Source organism: Schistocerca cancellata, chromosome 2 (assembly GCF_023864275.1).
Source record: "Schistocerca cancellata isolate TAMUIC-IGC-003103 chromosome 2, iqSchCanc2.1, whole genome shotgun sequence".
Lineage (NCBI taxonomy): Eukaryota > Metazoa > Arthropoda > Insecta > Orthoptera > Acrididae > Schistocerca > Schistocerca cancellata.
The window spans coordinates 1,009,573,731-1,009,590,805 of NC_064627.1; the positions used below are offsets into that span (position 1 = coordinate 1,009,573,731).

General features: G+C 37.6%; 1 protein-coding gene across 1 annotated transcript in view; it reads left to right on the plus strand.

The window, feature by feature from the left end:
* Positions 1 to 17,075, plus strand: part of LOC126162977 (meiosis regulator and mRNA stability factor 1) — a 231,384-nt gene that overhangs the window by 14,339 nt on the left and 199,970 nt on the right. Inside the window, exons 3-5 of the mRNA XM_049919825.1 lie at positions 1,656 to 1,906; positions 2,100 to 2,243; positions 12,088 to 12,248. Coding sequence (XP_049775782.1) covers positions 1,656 to 1,906; positions 2,100 to 2,243; positions 12,088 to 12,248 — 556 coding nt within the window. The remainder of the gene's footprint in view (positions 1 to 1,655; positions 1,907 to 2,099; positions 2,244 to 12,087; positions 12,249 to 17,075) is intronic.

Here is a 17,075-nt window from a genome sequence, read left to right on the forward strand (position 1 = left end):
ATGTCATGAACAGTTGTGAGGTGGCAAGCCGCTAAGGGTTGCTCATACTGTGAACAAGGGCTGCAACGAGACTCTCTTCCAGTCAGTACAAAGGGCTTATTTGTTCCAATATACCTCTTCATCAAATTGTGTTGGTGAATTGGCAATTTTTAAGTGCTGTCAGGCATCGTAATGAGATCTTGGGGCCTCATGTGCAGTTGTTGTGAAATGCTGATGAATGATAATACTCGACCTGTTGATGAATGATAATACTCGACCTCATAGAGCGTGGGTGGTTGATGTTTTCTTAGAAATGGAAGCTATTGCACGCATGGTGTGGCCTGCTCGCTCTCCCGATTTGAATCCCACAGAGTATGTCTGGGATGGACTAGGGAGACAGGATGCAGCATGTCAGCATCCACCAACCACTCTTCAAGAGTTGTGAGCAGTTCTGCAGGAAGAATGGGCATTATTGCTTCAATGTGAAATTGATGACATCACTCACAGGATACCCTATCGTTGTCAGGCCTGTATTTCTGCCAGAGGTGGTCGCACCCCATACTGGACCCGTTAACCAGTTGTCGGAATGTGTGTACAAATCCGTCAAGTTGGAAAAAATTGAGAACATTTTTGTCTAGCATTACGCATGTTGCAGTTGTTTACATTCTGTAATCGTTACAGTATTTCTACTGTACCATCAACTGTTTATACTGTTGTGTAGCAAATTAAGTGCAACCTTCCAAAATTTCAGTTTGTTACTTTAATTTTGGGCAGAAGTCTAGTGACCAATGTTCAACTTAGTAATGAGTGAACAAATTGTTTTTCAATTCTCTTTTGTTTTTGCATTTATTGGTGGCTCTTCTTCCCTGAGACCTCCAAAACAACTCCAAGTAGTCACAACACAACACAACAACACAATTAAACAAGTAGGTCTACTAGGGTGCCGTTGTGCCTTGTGGACATTCTGAATGCACCTTGTTTCAGGGATTTTATGTACAAATTATAAAACAACCTCAAACAATGGGATGCTCCCAACTACTTCTAAGCTACTTCAATTTTACATGATCATCTTTCTTCTAACATTGAAGAATAGGTGGAACATGTACCTCCAGACGACTTGGAGGTTCCACTTCAGAGAGAGAGAGAGAGAGAGAGGGGGGGGGGGGGCATATTACATCCTAAATATTACCAGTTCTATTGCTACACTCTAGTCTCCTCTGTGGGTGAGACTGAGCGAGGTGGTGCAGTGGTTAGCACACTGGACTTGCATTCGGGAGGACGACAGTTCAAGCCCACGTCCCGCCATCTTGATTTAGGTTTTCCGTAATTTCCCTAAATCACTCCAGGCAAATGCTGGGATGATTCCTTTGAAAGGGCACAACCTCCTAATCCGATGAGACCGACGACCTTCCAGTTTGGTCTCTTCCCCCAAACAACACAACTCTGTGGGTGAGGGTTGTTCTGTTTCCCTGGTAACTTTATTCCATTGTCAGATGTCCATTGTGCCATTTTCTGTTTTTTTTTTTTTTTTTTTCATGCCCATGTATAAAACAAATCTTTAATGATATTTTCTAATGTTTCACAGAATTTCCTCCAATGTTTTGTAATCAATATTTTGTTATAATTTGTAGGAGGCTGAAACAATTCACACTATTCTGTTCTTTTATATGCGGCAGCTAAACCTCGGCAGGAGTCCTTGTGCCTGGATGAAGGTGGTGATGGAGCAGCTGAAGCAGCCTCAGGTCCTCAGTGGTTACGACCGGTGTCAGCCAGTGCAACGTTGTGCTTTAGTCAGGACTCAGATGACTCGTCAGGCCCAGCATCGCCCCTACCGTGTAGGCACCGTGCTTATCAGATGGTGCCACTGCACGCTATCCCTCGCTTTCTGCCACCTGTTGGGGTCTTTTGGGACATTGAAAATTGCCAGGTGGGCTGTATTTATTGTATGTGTTGTTAACTTACTGTAAGGGTTATGAAGTAGTGTTACTTGTTAAATGCTGTATACGGCCAACTTCTACTGAACGTAACAACTGTTCAAGGTGATAGTTTTGCAGTGGGCCTAGCTAGCCCTGAAGAATAAATTTCACTTCAGTATTGCCATCTTTGAATCCCTGTTTCAGGTCCCAAAAGGTCGTTCAGCAGTGGCGGTGGTGCAGGTCATTAGAGACCGGTTCTTCAAAGGTTACAGAGAGGCGGAGTTCCTAGTTGTTTGTGATGTCAAGAAAGAAAATAATCAAATTGTTAAAGAGCTTAATGATGCCCAGGTAATGTAAATATATCTGCTGAAATTTCTCTGCTTTCAGGAATTGTCATTTGTCAGTATCTCTGAAATAAGGAATCGAGAGAGAGAGATAGAGAGAGAGAGAGAGAGAGAGAGAGAGAGAGAGAGAGAGAGAGAGAAAAATATATGCTGTAGTTAAAAATGAATTGAAATAAAATTTATGGTGTAGGAAAATGGGAACATGTGTCCGCACTCAGAATGTTAACCGAGTTTCATTCATGACAGCTGTGACCAAAGTGCTATTAACCACTTTGAGAGTTGTAGCTCACTGCTGTTCCATTTTTCACCTAGTGCATTCACTAGTCAGGAACAACTGATACCCAAAACTGAGTGTGAATGTTAAATGGTCATACAGGTTTTGCGTGTTTATAATTAAGCTGTGGTATGACAGCCTTATGTTTGGTGGACAAATCAAAGCCACACTTTACAACCAACCAAAGCCATATAAAACAGCGGAAAATCCACGATGGAATGTAACAATATTATGAAAAAGGATATTTGCTACTCACGATATAGCAGAGATTCTGAGTTTCAGATAAAACACAACAAAAGACTGTCAGAAAGTGAGCTTTCGCCCAACAAGGCCTTCGTCGAACACACACACACACACACACACACACACACACAAAGCACGACCAGACCACAGTCTGTGGCTGCTGAGGCCAGATTGTTTGGCATAATTGATGACAAAATTACACACCAGTAATGAAGTTGGGTACTGAGATCTGGCCATGCAGTTGTGAAATTATTTGTCGCTATTGAAGGACTTTGGATAATACAGAATTGGATTAACTATTCGAAATAAATGATTGAAAAGGGTACTTGTCAGTGATTGGGGATGTTTGCGCTGGGGAATATGTTTTGCTGGTTTAAAACCTTAACATGAGGATCTTAGAGAGTGTACTTTTTGTGGAGCATATGTCACTGTTCAACAATGATTTTCTTACTGTAACTAGTGATAATAAGATGGATAGAAATAATTTTCAGTTGCCTTTCCCTACATCTAGAATTGGTCCACACCCAGTGACAGACTTACAAGAAATGCTGTGCTTGCATGTGAAATTGTTGCATTTGTCTCATTCTGCGCGTGAATATCAGGGTATCGGTCAGTATAATTCTGGTACCCTCATTGTGATCTGTTTCTTCATACTATTGAGTGGTCAGTTACCCAGTGTGAGGATACTGTACATATTGTGTACCGAAGTCAGCCAAATTATCTGCCAACCTACATCTGTAGATGTTGTAGCTTAGTTTTGGAAATGGTTCATATTAGAGCTACTTGGTTGGTGTGAAAAGGTGTCTAGGTTTAAATCCATAGAGATCATGTGAACTGATGCAAAGAAACTTCTGACTGACCTTGTAATATCCCATACCTGCTGGAATTGTGCAAGCCTTACCTGGGCAAGATTAACACTAAATAGTTTTGCTATCATATGGATTTAAATGCTGGATTAGTTATGCAAGGTAGCTTTTACTGGTAGGAGTTTGAGATGGATATTGGCCTCCAGTCCAAACCACCCATTTTACAGACTAATTGTAAATGAACTGCGTATATTCTAATCATTTATGCTCTCAATATGTATGTTGTATTAAGAATGTGTGTAGAGGAAGAAAAAATTAATCATCTGTAGGTGATCTACCCAGTAATATAGGGAGACATTCACTTCCGTGTGGGATTAAACTGACATTAAATCGTGGTTCTCTTGGATGTAGTCATTATCAGTATACGTTTTGTGTTCATCCATTATCAACATGGCAAATGGAGGAGACTAGACCATAACATGTATCCTGTAGATATGTCTTTTGATCCAACAGCAGTAAAAGTAAAGCTAGGCAAAAACAGCTTAATAATTTTAGACCTATATAGATCACCAAATATAGTGATGTAGATGAATTCTTCTACCATTTAGAACAACTTCTGGATAAACTATCAACAAACGAAAAACAGTTTATAATAATAGTAGATGTAAACATAGACTCTTTAGATATAACGTAAATTGTCTTAGGTATTTAGACTTGTTACATTGCTACAACCATATCCACATCAATTTGTTACCAACTACAATAACATTTGACTCAATCTTGCATTGGCCATGTTGTAACAAATGTACATAGGGAAGACCATTGAGTTTAAGGCAGACCACAAAATAGTTCCACAAAATGACAAAATAGTTCCACAAAATGACTTGCTCACTTATACAAGAAACACTGACTATAATAAACTTAGGGAGGACGTTGCACACAGAGACTGGTAGAAGATACACAAATCAGGTGATATTAAGTAGAAGTGGGGCCATTTCTGAGAAATAACCATATAGTTTTAATCGGGCATGTCAAATAATAAAATAAAATTAAAAAAATCAGTGTAAACAAAGAATCACAAACTTTCGAAATCCACAAATTAAAGGAAAATATGGACACCTGTGTGTGCTGTTCAGAGATAAGAAAATTCAGTACCTCCCAAGAAAGTACAGCAACACCAGAAAAACATGCAGGGAGTCCCTGAAGACTCTAAAAGTGCGTTATTGTGCTGAACAAGTACGTGAATCCAGTAATGTAGAAAAAAAGCTTGGAATGCAGTAAACTAAGAATGTGAAAAAAAAGAGTCCAAGATGCAGTAATATAGCACTAGAGGAAAATGGAATGTTGGTGAGTGAGCCAAAGACAGTATGTGAAGCTTTAATTAAGACATTTTAGTAAGGCAAGTAAACAAGAAATTGAACCAATACTACAAATAAACCAAATTAAAATAGTAATTCGCTGTTCCTAAGGAGTGTAACAGAATATGAGGTAATGAAAATAATCGTAAAACTCAAAATAAAAACATCTAGTGGCTGGGATGATATATCTTCTAAATTACTTAAGGAATGCAAAAATGGATTAATAAAACAATGAACACACTTAATAAACAGTTTAATTGGGCAGGGGACCATTCCAGAACATTTAAAAATTGCTCATGTATGCCCAGTGTGTAAAAAGAGAGCAGCCACTGATATAAATAACTGCAGGCGAATGTCATTGACTTCAACACTCAGTAGGTTGCTTGAAAGAGTAATTCTAGACCAGCTGGAATCTTTCTTCATTAAACAACATGCAGCATGGGTTTTGAAAAGGGAGATCCACAATAACAGCAATAGCAACTTTCATCCATGAACTGATAGTCAGACTGGATAAAAGAAACAGTCATTGGGAATTTCCTGCTTTGATTCTGTGAATTGTGCAGTACTGTTATCCAAATTAGAAACTTCCAGTGTAAGAAGAGTAGCACTTAACTTCTTAAGTCTGTACCTCTGAGATAGAAGACAGTGTACTAAACTGTGTTGTAAGAATACAAGCAAAATCCCAACAGTAAAATCAGCATACAAAACTCTCGACTGTGGGTTCCCCAGGGAAGTATTTTGGGGCCATTTTAGTGTATTGCCTATATTAATGACATAACACAGCTGTGAAACATAAAGCTAGTGAACTACATTGATGATAAAGTCATTTAGTAGCTGGGCCTTGCTGATCAGCTAGCATTACAAAGCAATAAAGAGAACTCTGAACTAATCACAGAATATCTAACAATTAATGTCCTTACGTTGAATAAGGACAAGACTGTTGCAATGAAGTTCTTTTTGAATTATAATCAATGCCATACTGATGAATCACTCTCTCCAGTTGAAACTTCTGATAAACAAAAGTTTTTAGGCATTGCGATTGACAAACTACTTACATGGAAAGAGCATATCAGCTACATCTGTTAAGATTAGCAGCAATTTTTACTTACGGAAACGTCTCTTAAATATAAATCCTCCTGTCCTTAAACAAGTGTGTTACGGATTAATTCTCTTGCATTTGCAGTATGGGATTGCAATTTGGGGAATGGCCCCTACAGTTGACAGGGATAGGATATCCAGGCTCCAAAAGAGAGCCGTTAGGATAATTGCCAATATAAGTAAATGCCAGTCCTGAGAGACTACTTAAAAAATATAATTTATTTACTGTTTATTCATTATATGTCCTTATGACTATTTTTGTTGTAAAAGAGAAAGATGAACCGAGCATAACGAATAGGGACATTCATAATTACAATACATGAACCAGATATGATTATCATAAGGTATTGACTAATAAGAGCTACAGATCACAGCTTGCCAAATAATACATCCAAGGAAATATTTTTAAATGAAAACTGAAACAGCTGTGAATTGAAAAATGTTTATACTCAGATTTCTGAGCTCCGTTACTGAAAATTCTAGTTTTGTATACCTCAGTATATTAATGGTGGTAAAGGTTTACAGAATAGTATATAATGTGTGTTGGTATATAATATCTTTATAAATGTACAAAAACTGATAATGTCAAAGACTTTAAAGTTGTTACGGATTACTATTACTATTATTATTATTATTATTATTATTATTATTATTATTATTATGGGATATGTACATTTACATTGAGGCTGTACTGTGTGGGAAGCACATAATGCCTCTGCCCTAAAGCATCACTAGTGCCCATCCTCGGGTGTGTTCTATGCAGATATCATCAGATCATTACTATGCAAAAATAAATTGATTGAAACATAAATATTATTTTTAGTACAAACATGATTTCATTTTTTGCTTTTGGAGGTTTAATTGTTGAGCGTTGCCTAGTTTTCACAAAAGTTATGACTTGGAAAATGTTGCAAATTCCTGGGAGATATTTCGGTGGTAAATGGTTTCTTTGTGTGTAATGTTCTTTAAGATGTGGAAGAAGATATTCATTATCGAGAGTGAGAAATAGAATTTTCTATCAGAGTAAGAGAATACTGTGATAAAGGAAAATGCAGAACTGACCATGCTATTGTGGTGAGTGAGGGGTAGTCCTGGAATAGTTGGGTATTCTTCTGAAAAGAGAAGTAGCTACCAGAGCTCGTAAAATTTGCAGTAGGGTTGTTGGGGTAGATAATAAGACAGAGCAATACGTTGGGGGAGAGTATGGGTTTCTTTTGACAAGAAACTTTTCTAAACAATTGGTAAGAGCAGCATGATCCTAGGTGAAGCTTGGCTGACTGAATTTCAAGGTGCCATTGGAAGATAGTTTTGACAAGAGAAAAGAAAATATGAATAATTTGCAGATATGAGAACTGGGAATAAGAAATGGAAGAAAGGCAAGAGAGAATAATGATGAATTATTTAGAAAAATTGCTAGTAGTAATGATATTGATTTCCTGGTAACTGATTGCTGTACTAGAAGTGCAGGAGTGCAGGAAATATGGTCATGGGTGCAGACATAAATCAGACTGTTTACTGTATAAAAACAAAAGATAGTAAGAGAACATTCCTGTTGGTTTATTACTGCCTTTGTGGTGACTGCTGAAGCATCCTGTCATTGTTCTATTTACCCATATGGTCCTGTTATTACATTATTATTTATTTTATGGCATGTATGTGACAACTCGAACCTGTTATACAAAGGAGTTGTTATTCAATAATACAGTTAAGTTAAATAATAATTCATTAATACAGTTAAAGAATGCAGTGCTTATAAGAGGATTATTGTAATTTTTAATTATATAAATGATTTTTTACTCTCCTGTCTGTCCAATATTTGATTCTTCTAGATAATTTCATTTTCTTCATTTCCTGTAGTCTTTGTATTGGTCTTTATAGTCTGATTTGTGCATCTTGCAGTATTTTGGTTTTGACTGTTTTGTTTTTTAGGTCATATACAGTAATTTGGAATTATCTTATTGTTCCTTAATTTCTGTAATCTATTTACTGTTGCTTTACTATTCACAATTTTTTTATATAATTTTTGTGCTAGTTATGTTCTCTGCTTTCCCATTATATTTCCAAAGAATGAGGTGTGTTTCTTCCTGATCATGCTCTTTATTGGTTCTATTTTCATGTGTACTGTTTCATTTGAAGCTATTCTCCAATGCTAATTTACTTAATATTGTTTATTTGTACATGTTCTAATTATTATTCTTTCTTGATTATTGTCAGTTTCTGCTATAGTTGTTGTTTTGAAGAAGTTTCAGTTGCATATGTTATTTCTGGTTGTGTAACTGTTTCACAGTGTTTTAATTTTGCAGCTACTAATGCATTTTTTTAATTGTGTGTTTTAGGTAACATAACTTACTTTGTTCAATTTTTCATTCTAATGTCCATGTTGGGTTCTCATTTAGGTTGTATTTCATGATTTCATCTAAATATATGAATTTTTCAATAGTTTTGATTTCCTGTTGTTTTACTGTAAATTTGCTTCCAAGTGGGTAAAGCAGGTAGCATACTTCGGTTTAGTGGTAGAATACTGTGGAAATGCAATCTGTCTACAAAGAAGACTGCTTACAAATCATTCATGTGACCCATACTAGAATACTGTTCATGTGTGTGGGACCTGTACCAAATAGGACTAGCAGGGGATATTGAAATGCATCCAGAGAAGGCAGCACAAATGGTAAAGATCTGTCTGTCCCAAGGGTGTTTCTCACAGAGATGCCGAAAGAATTGAACTGGCAGATTTTTTCAAGATAGACTTAAACTATCCTGAGAAAATCTACTAAGAAAGTTTCAAGAACCAGTTTTAAATGATGACTCAAGGAATATACTGTCCCCTACTTATTGCTCCCATAGAGATTGTGAGAACAAGATTTTTCAAACGGTATTCTAAGATCGATTTTCTTTGCTGTTTCTTGTAGTGATTAACTTCTTGTCTGGTTTATTTAACATTGTTGGCTGAGAGGGCAAGATCAGCAGCAAATCCCAGCAGTTCAAAGTTATTTTTTGCACTTCCAGTTCACATGTTCATTGGGTTAACCTTGTACCATTCTCTCATTATATATTTCAGTGCACAGAAGCCCGTTTTTATGAGGAGGTGCTCGAGAATTTCTCCTCTAAACTTGATATTTGATTTGTTGTTGGTTAGAATAACCTCTGTTAGTTTAATTAGTAGTTTAGGTGAAGTCCTACAGTCCTTAGAATTTTTAGTACTGAAGGTCTATGGAGACAATTATATGCCTTCTTACAGTCTGTAAATGCTACTGCCAGAGGTGTGTTCCATTTTGTGTAGTATGTATTAATTAATTTTAAACTAATGGTCTGCTTTACACTGCTTCTCCATGGTCTGAAACTTCCCTGGTATTGGCTCTGAGCACTATGGGACTCAACTGCTGTGGTCATAAGTCCCCTAGAACTTAGAACTACTTAAACCTAACTAACCTAAGGACATCACACACATCCATGCCCGAGGCAGGATTCGAACCTGCGACCGTAGCGGTCGTGCGGTTCCAGACTGTAGCGCCTTTAACCGCTCGGCCACTCCGGCCGGCCTTCCCTGGTATTCCCCAAATTCCTGTTGTAGTCGTTCCTTCATTCTTTTCTGTAGAATCTTGGATTAAATATTGCATGTGCAGTCTAAGAGAGAGATTCCTCTGTAATTGTGTGGCTTTCTCTTATCCCCCCTTTTAGTGTTGTGGATGGAATGGTGGCTGTGGTCTAATATTCAGGTAATGGTTCAGTCGTACAAATTTTTTTAACGCCATGGGTAAGACGGTTTTGACTGTCACTTTGAATATTTCCAAATTTCAAGAGAAACATGATCTTCTCCACATTTTTTAATTTTGTTGTTGTTAGTGTGCCTTTTTACTACTTGCAAAGTTGGTGGGATTAATTTGTAAGGTTTGGCTTTATTGGGGTTTTTACTTTTATCTGCAAGAATTGTTTGTTCTTTGCACTTCAAAAGTTCATTAAATGCCTTTGCCACAATTTCAGCATTTTGTTTTTTACTGTGTACCATTTTCCATCTTCATCTTTCAGTATTAGCATGAGGGCTCTTACTTTCGTAGTTGTTTTCCAAGTTTTTGTAATAGTTCCTGGAATTGGTTTTGTTGTGTTTATTTTCTATACAGTTTATTTTATCTTTATGAAATCCTCTCTTGATTCTCTTAACATTTTGTGTGAATTTTTTCATTTCTTTTTTTAGGTTTATGCCCTTTTCTTCTGTTTTGTGTGTCTGAAAATTTTAACCCTGGTTGGCATCCTTCTTCATGGAATTCTGGTGGGCACTGTGACTTTTTTGTTCGTTGTTTCAAGGGAGCTAGTTTCTTGGCTTGTGTTTGAGACTTGATACCAGTTATTCTAGATCACGTGTTAACCTAATGGTTGGTTTTAATTAGCTGATAGAAGCTGAAACTCTTATTTGTTTAATTGATTTTTTCCATTCTTTTTCTTTAATGTAGTTTTGATTTTAATTTTAACCATTTAGCGATCTGAGCCTGTCTCTACTCTTCTCAAGAAACATTGTAAATTTCGTTATGAAAAATTTTTTTCTGTACACACCTGCATGTTATTTAAAATTGCAGGCAATCGCAGCCAAGTTTCTGAATTTTGAGTGAAATGATCCACATTATCTGTAAGATAGTTTTTATTACAACTCATGACCAGTTTTGTGTCAATTGACGACACATTTTCAGGTGATAGAGATTCTTTTTAACAAGACATAGAAGAAAGGTCACTGCCTTAGCTCCACTCCCCATCATTCTTGTCAAGTTATAAACAAATAGCTAATTTAAAGTCCATTGTTAAAATGGAGGGCATAGCAGAATTGTGCCACGAGTAGGGAAGATGGTTGAATGGCAACAGACAAGGCAGTTCTACGAACTACTGCTTCTAGTGTGGTATTTGTTTATAAATTGACGTGAATGATAAGGAGTAGCTCTAAGGCATTACCTTTCCACTATGACTTGTTAATCACCTGAGGACGCATCTTCAATGAATGTGAAACCACTCGTGACATATAATAAAAAGTATTTTGCAGAAAGTGTGGATCATTTCATTCAAAATATACAGACACAGTCTAGCTGCCATTCTTCCTTCCTCCAGTTTGGATGTTTCCACGTTTTAAACTTATTTGGCTTCCTCGTGAATTACGTTGGTTTAGATATAAGGTTGTGTTCTCTGCAGGAGCTCTAAAAGTCTTTGGCATTCTTGGTTGCCAAGTTATGTGCACTCTGAATTTTAGTTATATCTTTATATTTCCTTTGTTTTCCCAACTGACCGCTAGTCTCCCAGTAACATTTTTTCATTCCTTTTATTTCTTCTGTTCAGTTTGTTCGAAAGGTCCCTAAATTAATTTGTTTTTGTTCATTTTTGTTTCATTTGTAGGAGCATGAGCTTTTATTGTTATGTAAGTTTTATTCATTGTTTTAAAATTTATGTTGGAAATTCTAGGCAATGTTGCTTAAAAATCAATTTTTGAATCTATTATTTTTATATTTGCTGTAAATTCTGTTCCTTATTGGGGACATTCCTTCATAACATTCTGTCCTGGTGTCCCACTATGAATTCTGCATCCTTGTGATGTAAACTTGCCTTCTGTTGTGTTTCACACACACACACACACACACACACACACACACACACACCCCACACACACCCCACACAACATGTTAAAATTTGGTTTATTAAATTCGTAAGTGAAATTCTTGAATTTTGCAGTCTTAAGTAGTGAATTTATATTGCACATTTCTATGTAGTTTATTTGATTGTGTTGAATCTACTTTTTATGTGTCAGTGAGTATTGGATTGCAAACATTCAGAATCGTTGCTGCCTCCTAGTTGGCTCCCCTCAGAGTCCGATGCGGCCTTTGCTTGACTTTTTGAGTAGGGTGGTGGTATCTTTTTCCTTAAATGACCTTTCCATATTTGATTTCCAAGCTTAGTTGAAGCAAGCTCTGATTAACAACTACTATTCTAATGATATGAATCATTTTACTTTAATTTTGAAATGATGGCCTGTGACAAATTCCTTAGTTATGCATTATGTTTCTCAGACATATATGTTCTTGTCTGTTGCATTAGGTGAACCTGATCCATGTGGCATCTACATGTAAAAATGCAGCAGATGAGAAACTTCGGCAGTCTATTCGGCGCTTTGCTGACTTACATGGCAGTCCTGCATGTATCATTCTAATATCAGGGGATATAAATTTCGCACCAGACATAACTGATTTAAGACACAGGTAATGTTTAATTGTGTGTGTGTGTGTGTGTGTGTGTGTGTGTGTGTGTGTGAGAGAGAGAGAGAGAGAGAGAGAGAGAGAGAGAGAGAATTCTGCAAGTCCAGTGTCACATAAAGGTAATTTTATCCTCTGTATGGAAAAATGTAGTCTTGTTAGTAGATGTAGTTTTAATTTAATATGAACTTCAGGCATTTCAAGTCCACCCTACTTTCTTTGTATTTTATTTTAATTTTGTTCTCAGATCGATTCTTACTTCCCTAATTGGGGTCAAATGGTAGATCCAAGTGAGCTGGTGTAACTGTTAAGGCACTGAACTCCATTTGGCAGCAGTGGAGTTAAGTTCCCTGTCCAGTAAACCAGTTTTAAAATATTTTCTTGCACTTTGAGGTGATGGCTTAATATTCTCTGTAGTTTCCCCATTTCACTAAAGACGAATGTCAGGATGGTTTCATTGAGGACACTGAGGACTCATAGAGGGAACATAAAAATCTGTATCTTCCTTCCTTCAAATGGTAAAGGTAACAAGTTATCCTCACTTTTCTCTATGTCTATGATTTATATATACAGAACTGGAGCAACAAATGAAAATTTATGCTGAGGTTGGGATTTGAATCCAGATTTCCTGCTCACTAGGCAGACGCAATATCCACTACACCACAGTGGCACAGTGGATATGCACAACTGCACTTACTACCCTGTTACACTTCCCTCCTCAGTCCAAATTCCCATTCATGTCAGCCCACTTGGTGTTTCCCCCAAACTTGGAACAGCTTTGCATACGCCTTCCAGCTGTATTTAGATAACACCTTAGCATCGGATGAAACAGAGGAGTCACCTGAAACCCAGGTGTAGGTGCTTGAATCAAATGGCACTGTCTGGTTCCGAACATATCTGTGATGTGTGTATGGAGACGGAAGTGACGAATGGAAATTTGTACCAACACCGAGATTCGAACATGGGTCTTCTGCTCTCTACACAGAGGCATTAACCACTACACCACACTGGCACAGTGGCTTTGCACAACTGCACAGACTACTATAGCATGCCTCCTGTCAGACACAGAGTCTCACCTTCTATCACACACTATCGATGTAGTGCCCCTGCTCATTAGCCTCACTACTCGTGGCATCTCGCCGATTCCAATAAGAGTTAGAGCTCGGTGTGCATCTGCACTGAAGGGATCATTGGCTGTCGTAACCTTAATTATATATGTGGTGTCAATTCTTTGGGACCAGCTATGTTTAGATTGAGCTTTAGCATTTCCTTTTTCACGTTTTCTAGTTTTCCTACAACATTCAAACTTCTGGTGTTCCGGGCCCTTATTCGTAGAAGATTACCCGTTTGTTGGTTATTCAGTCTTTTTCCCATGGTCACCTCCCTCGTGGCAGTCCCCTCCTGGATATATATCACATGTCAGGAAACTAAAGTTTTGGCTCAGAATCTACAGTGAAACCTCTATATAACGTTTTTCAAGGGACCACAAATTCTGAACACTGTACAGAGGAAAACACTATAAAGAGGAAGGCTTCTAAATAATAATTATAGGGCATTACTGAAGATCGGGATACCACTATCAGCTTTGACAAATGGTGCCATAGATAACATTTTAAATTTTCACAACACTGTAATATGATATTCATTGCAAATGATCAATGTATCAAATGATTAGTTTTTTCTAATTAAAACATGGGGCCCGGTAGGTGGATGGGTGAAAGGAAATGGATCAGTTTGTACTGTAAAAAGTTATAACAGATTCTTAAGATATGACATCATTGTCCAAAGCTGACAGGTGGTATCCCGTTCTTCAGTTGACCCAATTATAGAATATGAGCCAAATTTTGTTTATGATATGCTGAACATATTACATAAAAACACAGTAAATGGTACAGATTAAAAAAGAATTAGTTACAAAAAAATTACTTTAATAATTAAATTATGAAATGGAACTTCAATTTGCACAAAACTCTAGGAACCCATGCAATCTGAAAATCACATACCTATGATTTTTAAAATATTCAAGTAAGCATGTTTGTTTTCTATTTCTCCTAGACACTCTGGCCAAATGAGCAAGTTGAACTACTGTTCCGTCCTCAAGTCTGTCGGCCATCATGTATCTCCTGAATGTTTCAAAGCCTTCAGCTGCCTCAGTATATGAGGGCACTGTCACTTTCACTACACTATTATTCTCCAAGCTTCTCTCTGCAGTCAGCTCCTCAATACTTTGTACTCCTGTGGTTGCCACCTTGTCATCCACAACCACAAAGTCCTCAAAAGTGACAGAATCACAGCCTATTAATTCCGGAAACTTTTGCAAATCACTTGCAACATCTTTCACAGGAGCTGCAATCTCATTTTCACAGACTCCCGCTTTTGTGAAACAGTTTTTAATAGTTTCAGCACTGACTTCCCTCCACAAGTACATAATTAAATTCATTGCCTGTAAAATACTTTCACATTTCTCAGAAAGAATACGTCTGGTGGATGTGCCACACATCTGTCCACAAACAGCAGCACAAGCAGAATGTGCATCACGTATCACATGACCAGGTTCTGCCGCTGACATATGAAACACTCTGAGTGCGGGCTTTCCAAGCCGGTGCCGACTGTGAATCCACAGAACAGAAAATGATACGACTACATTCAGTCACTTAAATGTTATAAAGAGGTAAATAATTGACGAGGGTTCCAAAAATATGAGCGTTACATGGAGGAAATTGTAATATAGAGGAAACGCAGTAAAGAGGAAAATTTAACGTAGTTTATATGGGCTGTTAGTCGGGACCGAATAAAATGGATGTAACATAGAGGAAAGTTATATGGAGGAACGTTATAAAGAGGTTTCACTGTATTTTCAGGATACTAGATACCAACAATATATGAATGAATTAGTTTACCTAGTCAAATTAGCAGTCATATCCCCAAATATTCCCAAGTGACCCAACAAAAGGGAAGATAGTGAAGCAAGTGGACAAGCAGGGTATTTCTTTCCCTGCAGGTGAATAAAGTTCCACACTCCCAGACAAAAGGCCCAAGTGTTAGCCTTTGAAGGAAGGAAGGAAGGAAGGAAGGAATGTAGGTAGGTAGGAAGACTAAGGTTTAATACCTTGCCAACAATGAGGCCATTAGAAATGTGAAGATTGTCGAAGGATGATGAATGAAATAGGTTGTATGTTTTCAAAGGAACTGTTCTCGCATTTGCCTTAAGTGATTTAGGGAACCACTGAAAACCTCAGAATGGGTGGAGATTTTAAGATAAGAAGCACAGCTCTCCCGAAGGAGTCCAATGTCTTAACCAGTGTGCCACTTTGCAAGATGTCTTTTTGTGATCAGATTCTGTTGTGAAATTTAGCTCACGTAATAAGAGACAACATGCATTTCCTGAAGACATCAACTTTGACTGTTGTGCACTTACTTTGAAGTCCTGGCCACTGTGATTTTCTCACCATTAACAGTGAAAGAGAATGAAACTTCCAGGAAGTTTAAAACAGTGCACTTGACTGAGACTCAAACTTGTGACCTTTGCCTTTCATGGGCAAGTGCTGTACCATATGTTGGTTAGCAGCACTTTGACTTCCCAGAAGTAGCTTTGTCTGCCTGTGATGTATTCGCAAAAAGTTTCACGTGAGATGCACGTAGTGCCAACATCGGAAAGTGGTCTAAGGCATTGATAAATGCTTATAATGTGAACGAGAATGTTTTAAAGACTCCAACACAGCATAATAACATTTCATTCTTTCCTAGAAGTTTAGAGCGATTCTTTGTAATAAAATAATTGCGTAGTTCGAGGGATAAAAGAGTCAGTGGTAAGTGCTTACATGTGCTTTGCATTTGCATGTCTCAGTATCCTGATGTACCAGAGAAAAGGTAAAAGGAAAATCCAAGATGGAATAACAACAATATTATGAAAACAGATAGACTGCTGCTCACCATATGGAGAAGACATTGGTTTGCAGATAGTCTCAGTATGCCTGTCTGTAACTCAGTGTCGCCTCTATGCAGTGAGTAGCAGTCTATCTTTTTAATAATATTGTAGTACTGATAGGAGGACTGTTGGGGATGAACCTATCACTGGAACTGAGTATGGCCCCAAACACTTGCTGCTACATAAAGTAAAATCATAGCATCTGGTAACAATCATCCATAATACAAGCACATGAAGAAAAAGAAATTAAAGCTTTGAACAGATCTAGAAAAAGAATCTAGATAACCTCAGCATATACAGAGGCGACAAAAGTCATGGGATAGTGACACGCAGAAACCATATTTACGCTAGACATGGGCAAACTCGTTCATCCTTGGGAACTAGTTCACTGGTGATTGCTGTTTTTTGGGAACCGTTCATTTTTACTCGTTCACCGTTCATTTGTGGATGGTATATGGTTTTTATGAAAATTTTAAAATTAGTAGCATAGGTGAGTGAAGGATGGAAGGTACCAAGAGGGGGCACTTGCCTCCTCCCCTGGAGTACAGAGTTCTTATTCATTACAGAATTCTCACACACTTGTAGAAGTAATTTCCTTGGTTTAGCCAACTGTAGCGTTATGTGGCTGATCGCAGTGAAATAATATAAGGTGGTGCACGAGTAGACTGCTCGCCAATTTTGCACAATTTGGTGATCACTGCAAGAAGAATAGATGTAATAATAAGGCAGTAAAGAAATAACAAATGAGCTAATGCAAACAAGAACCTCGAAACAATAGATGACGATTAATGGGCGACAGTGAGCACTCTAGTACTTGGGCCACTTTTTTGTGCACCACACTATACCACAGAAATTATAATGTTGAAGGTGTCATATTCGCTTTACAAAATATGAGACCAGACACT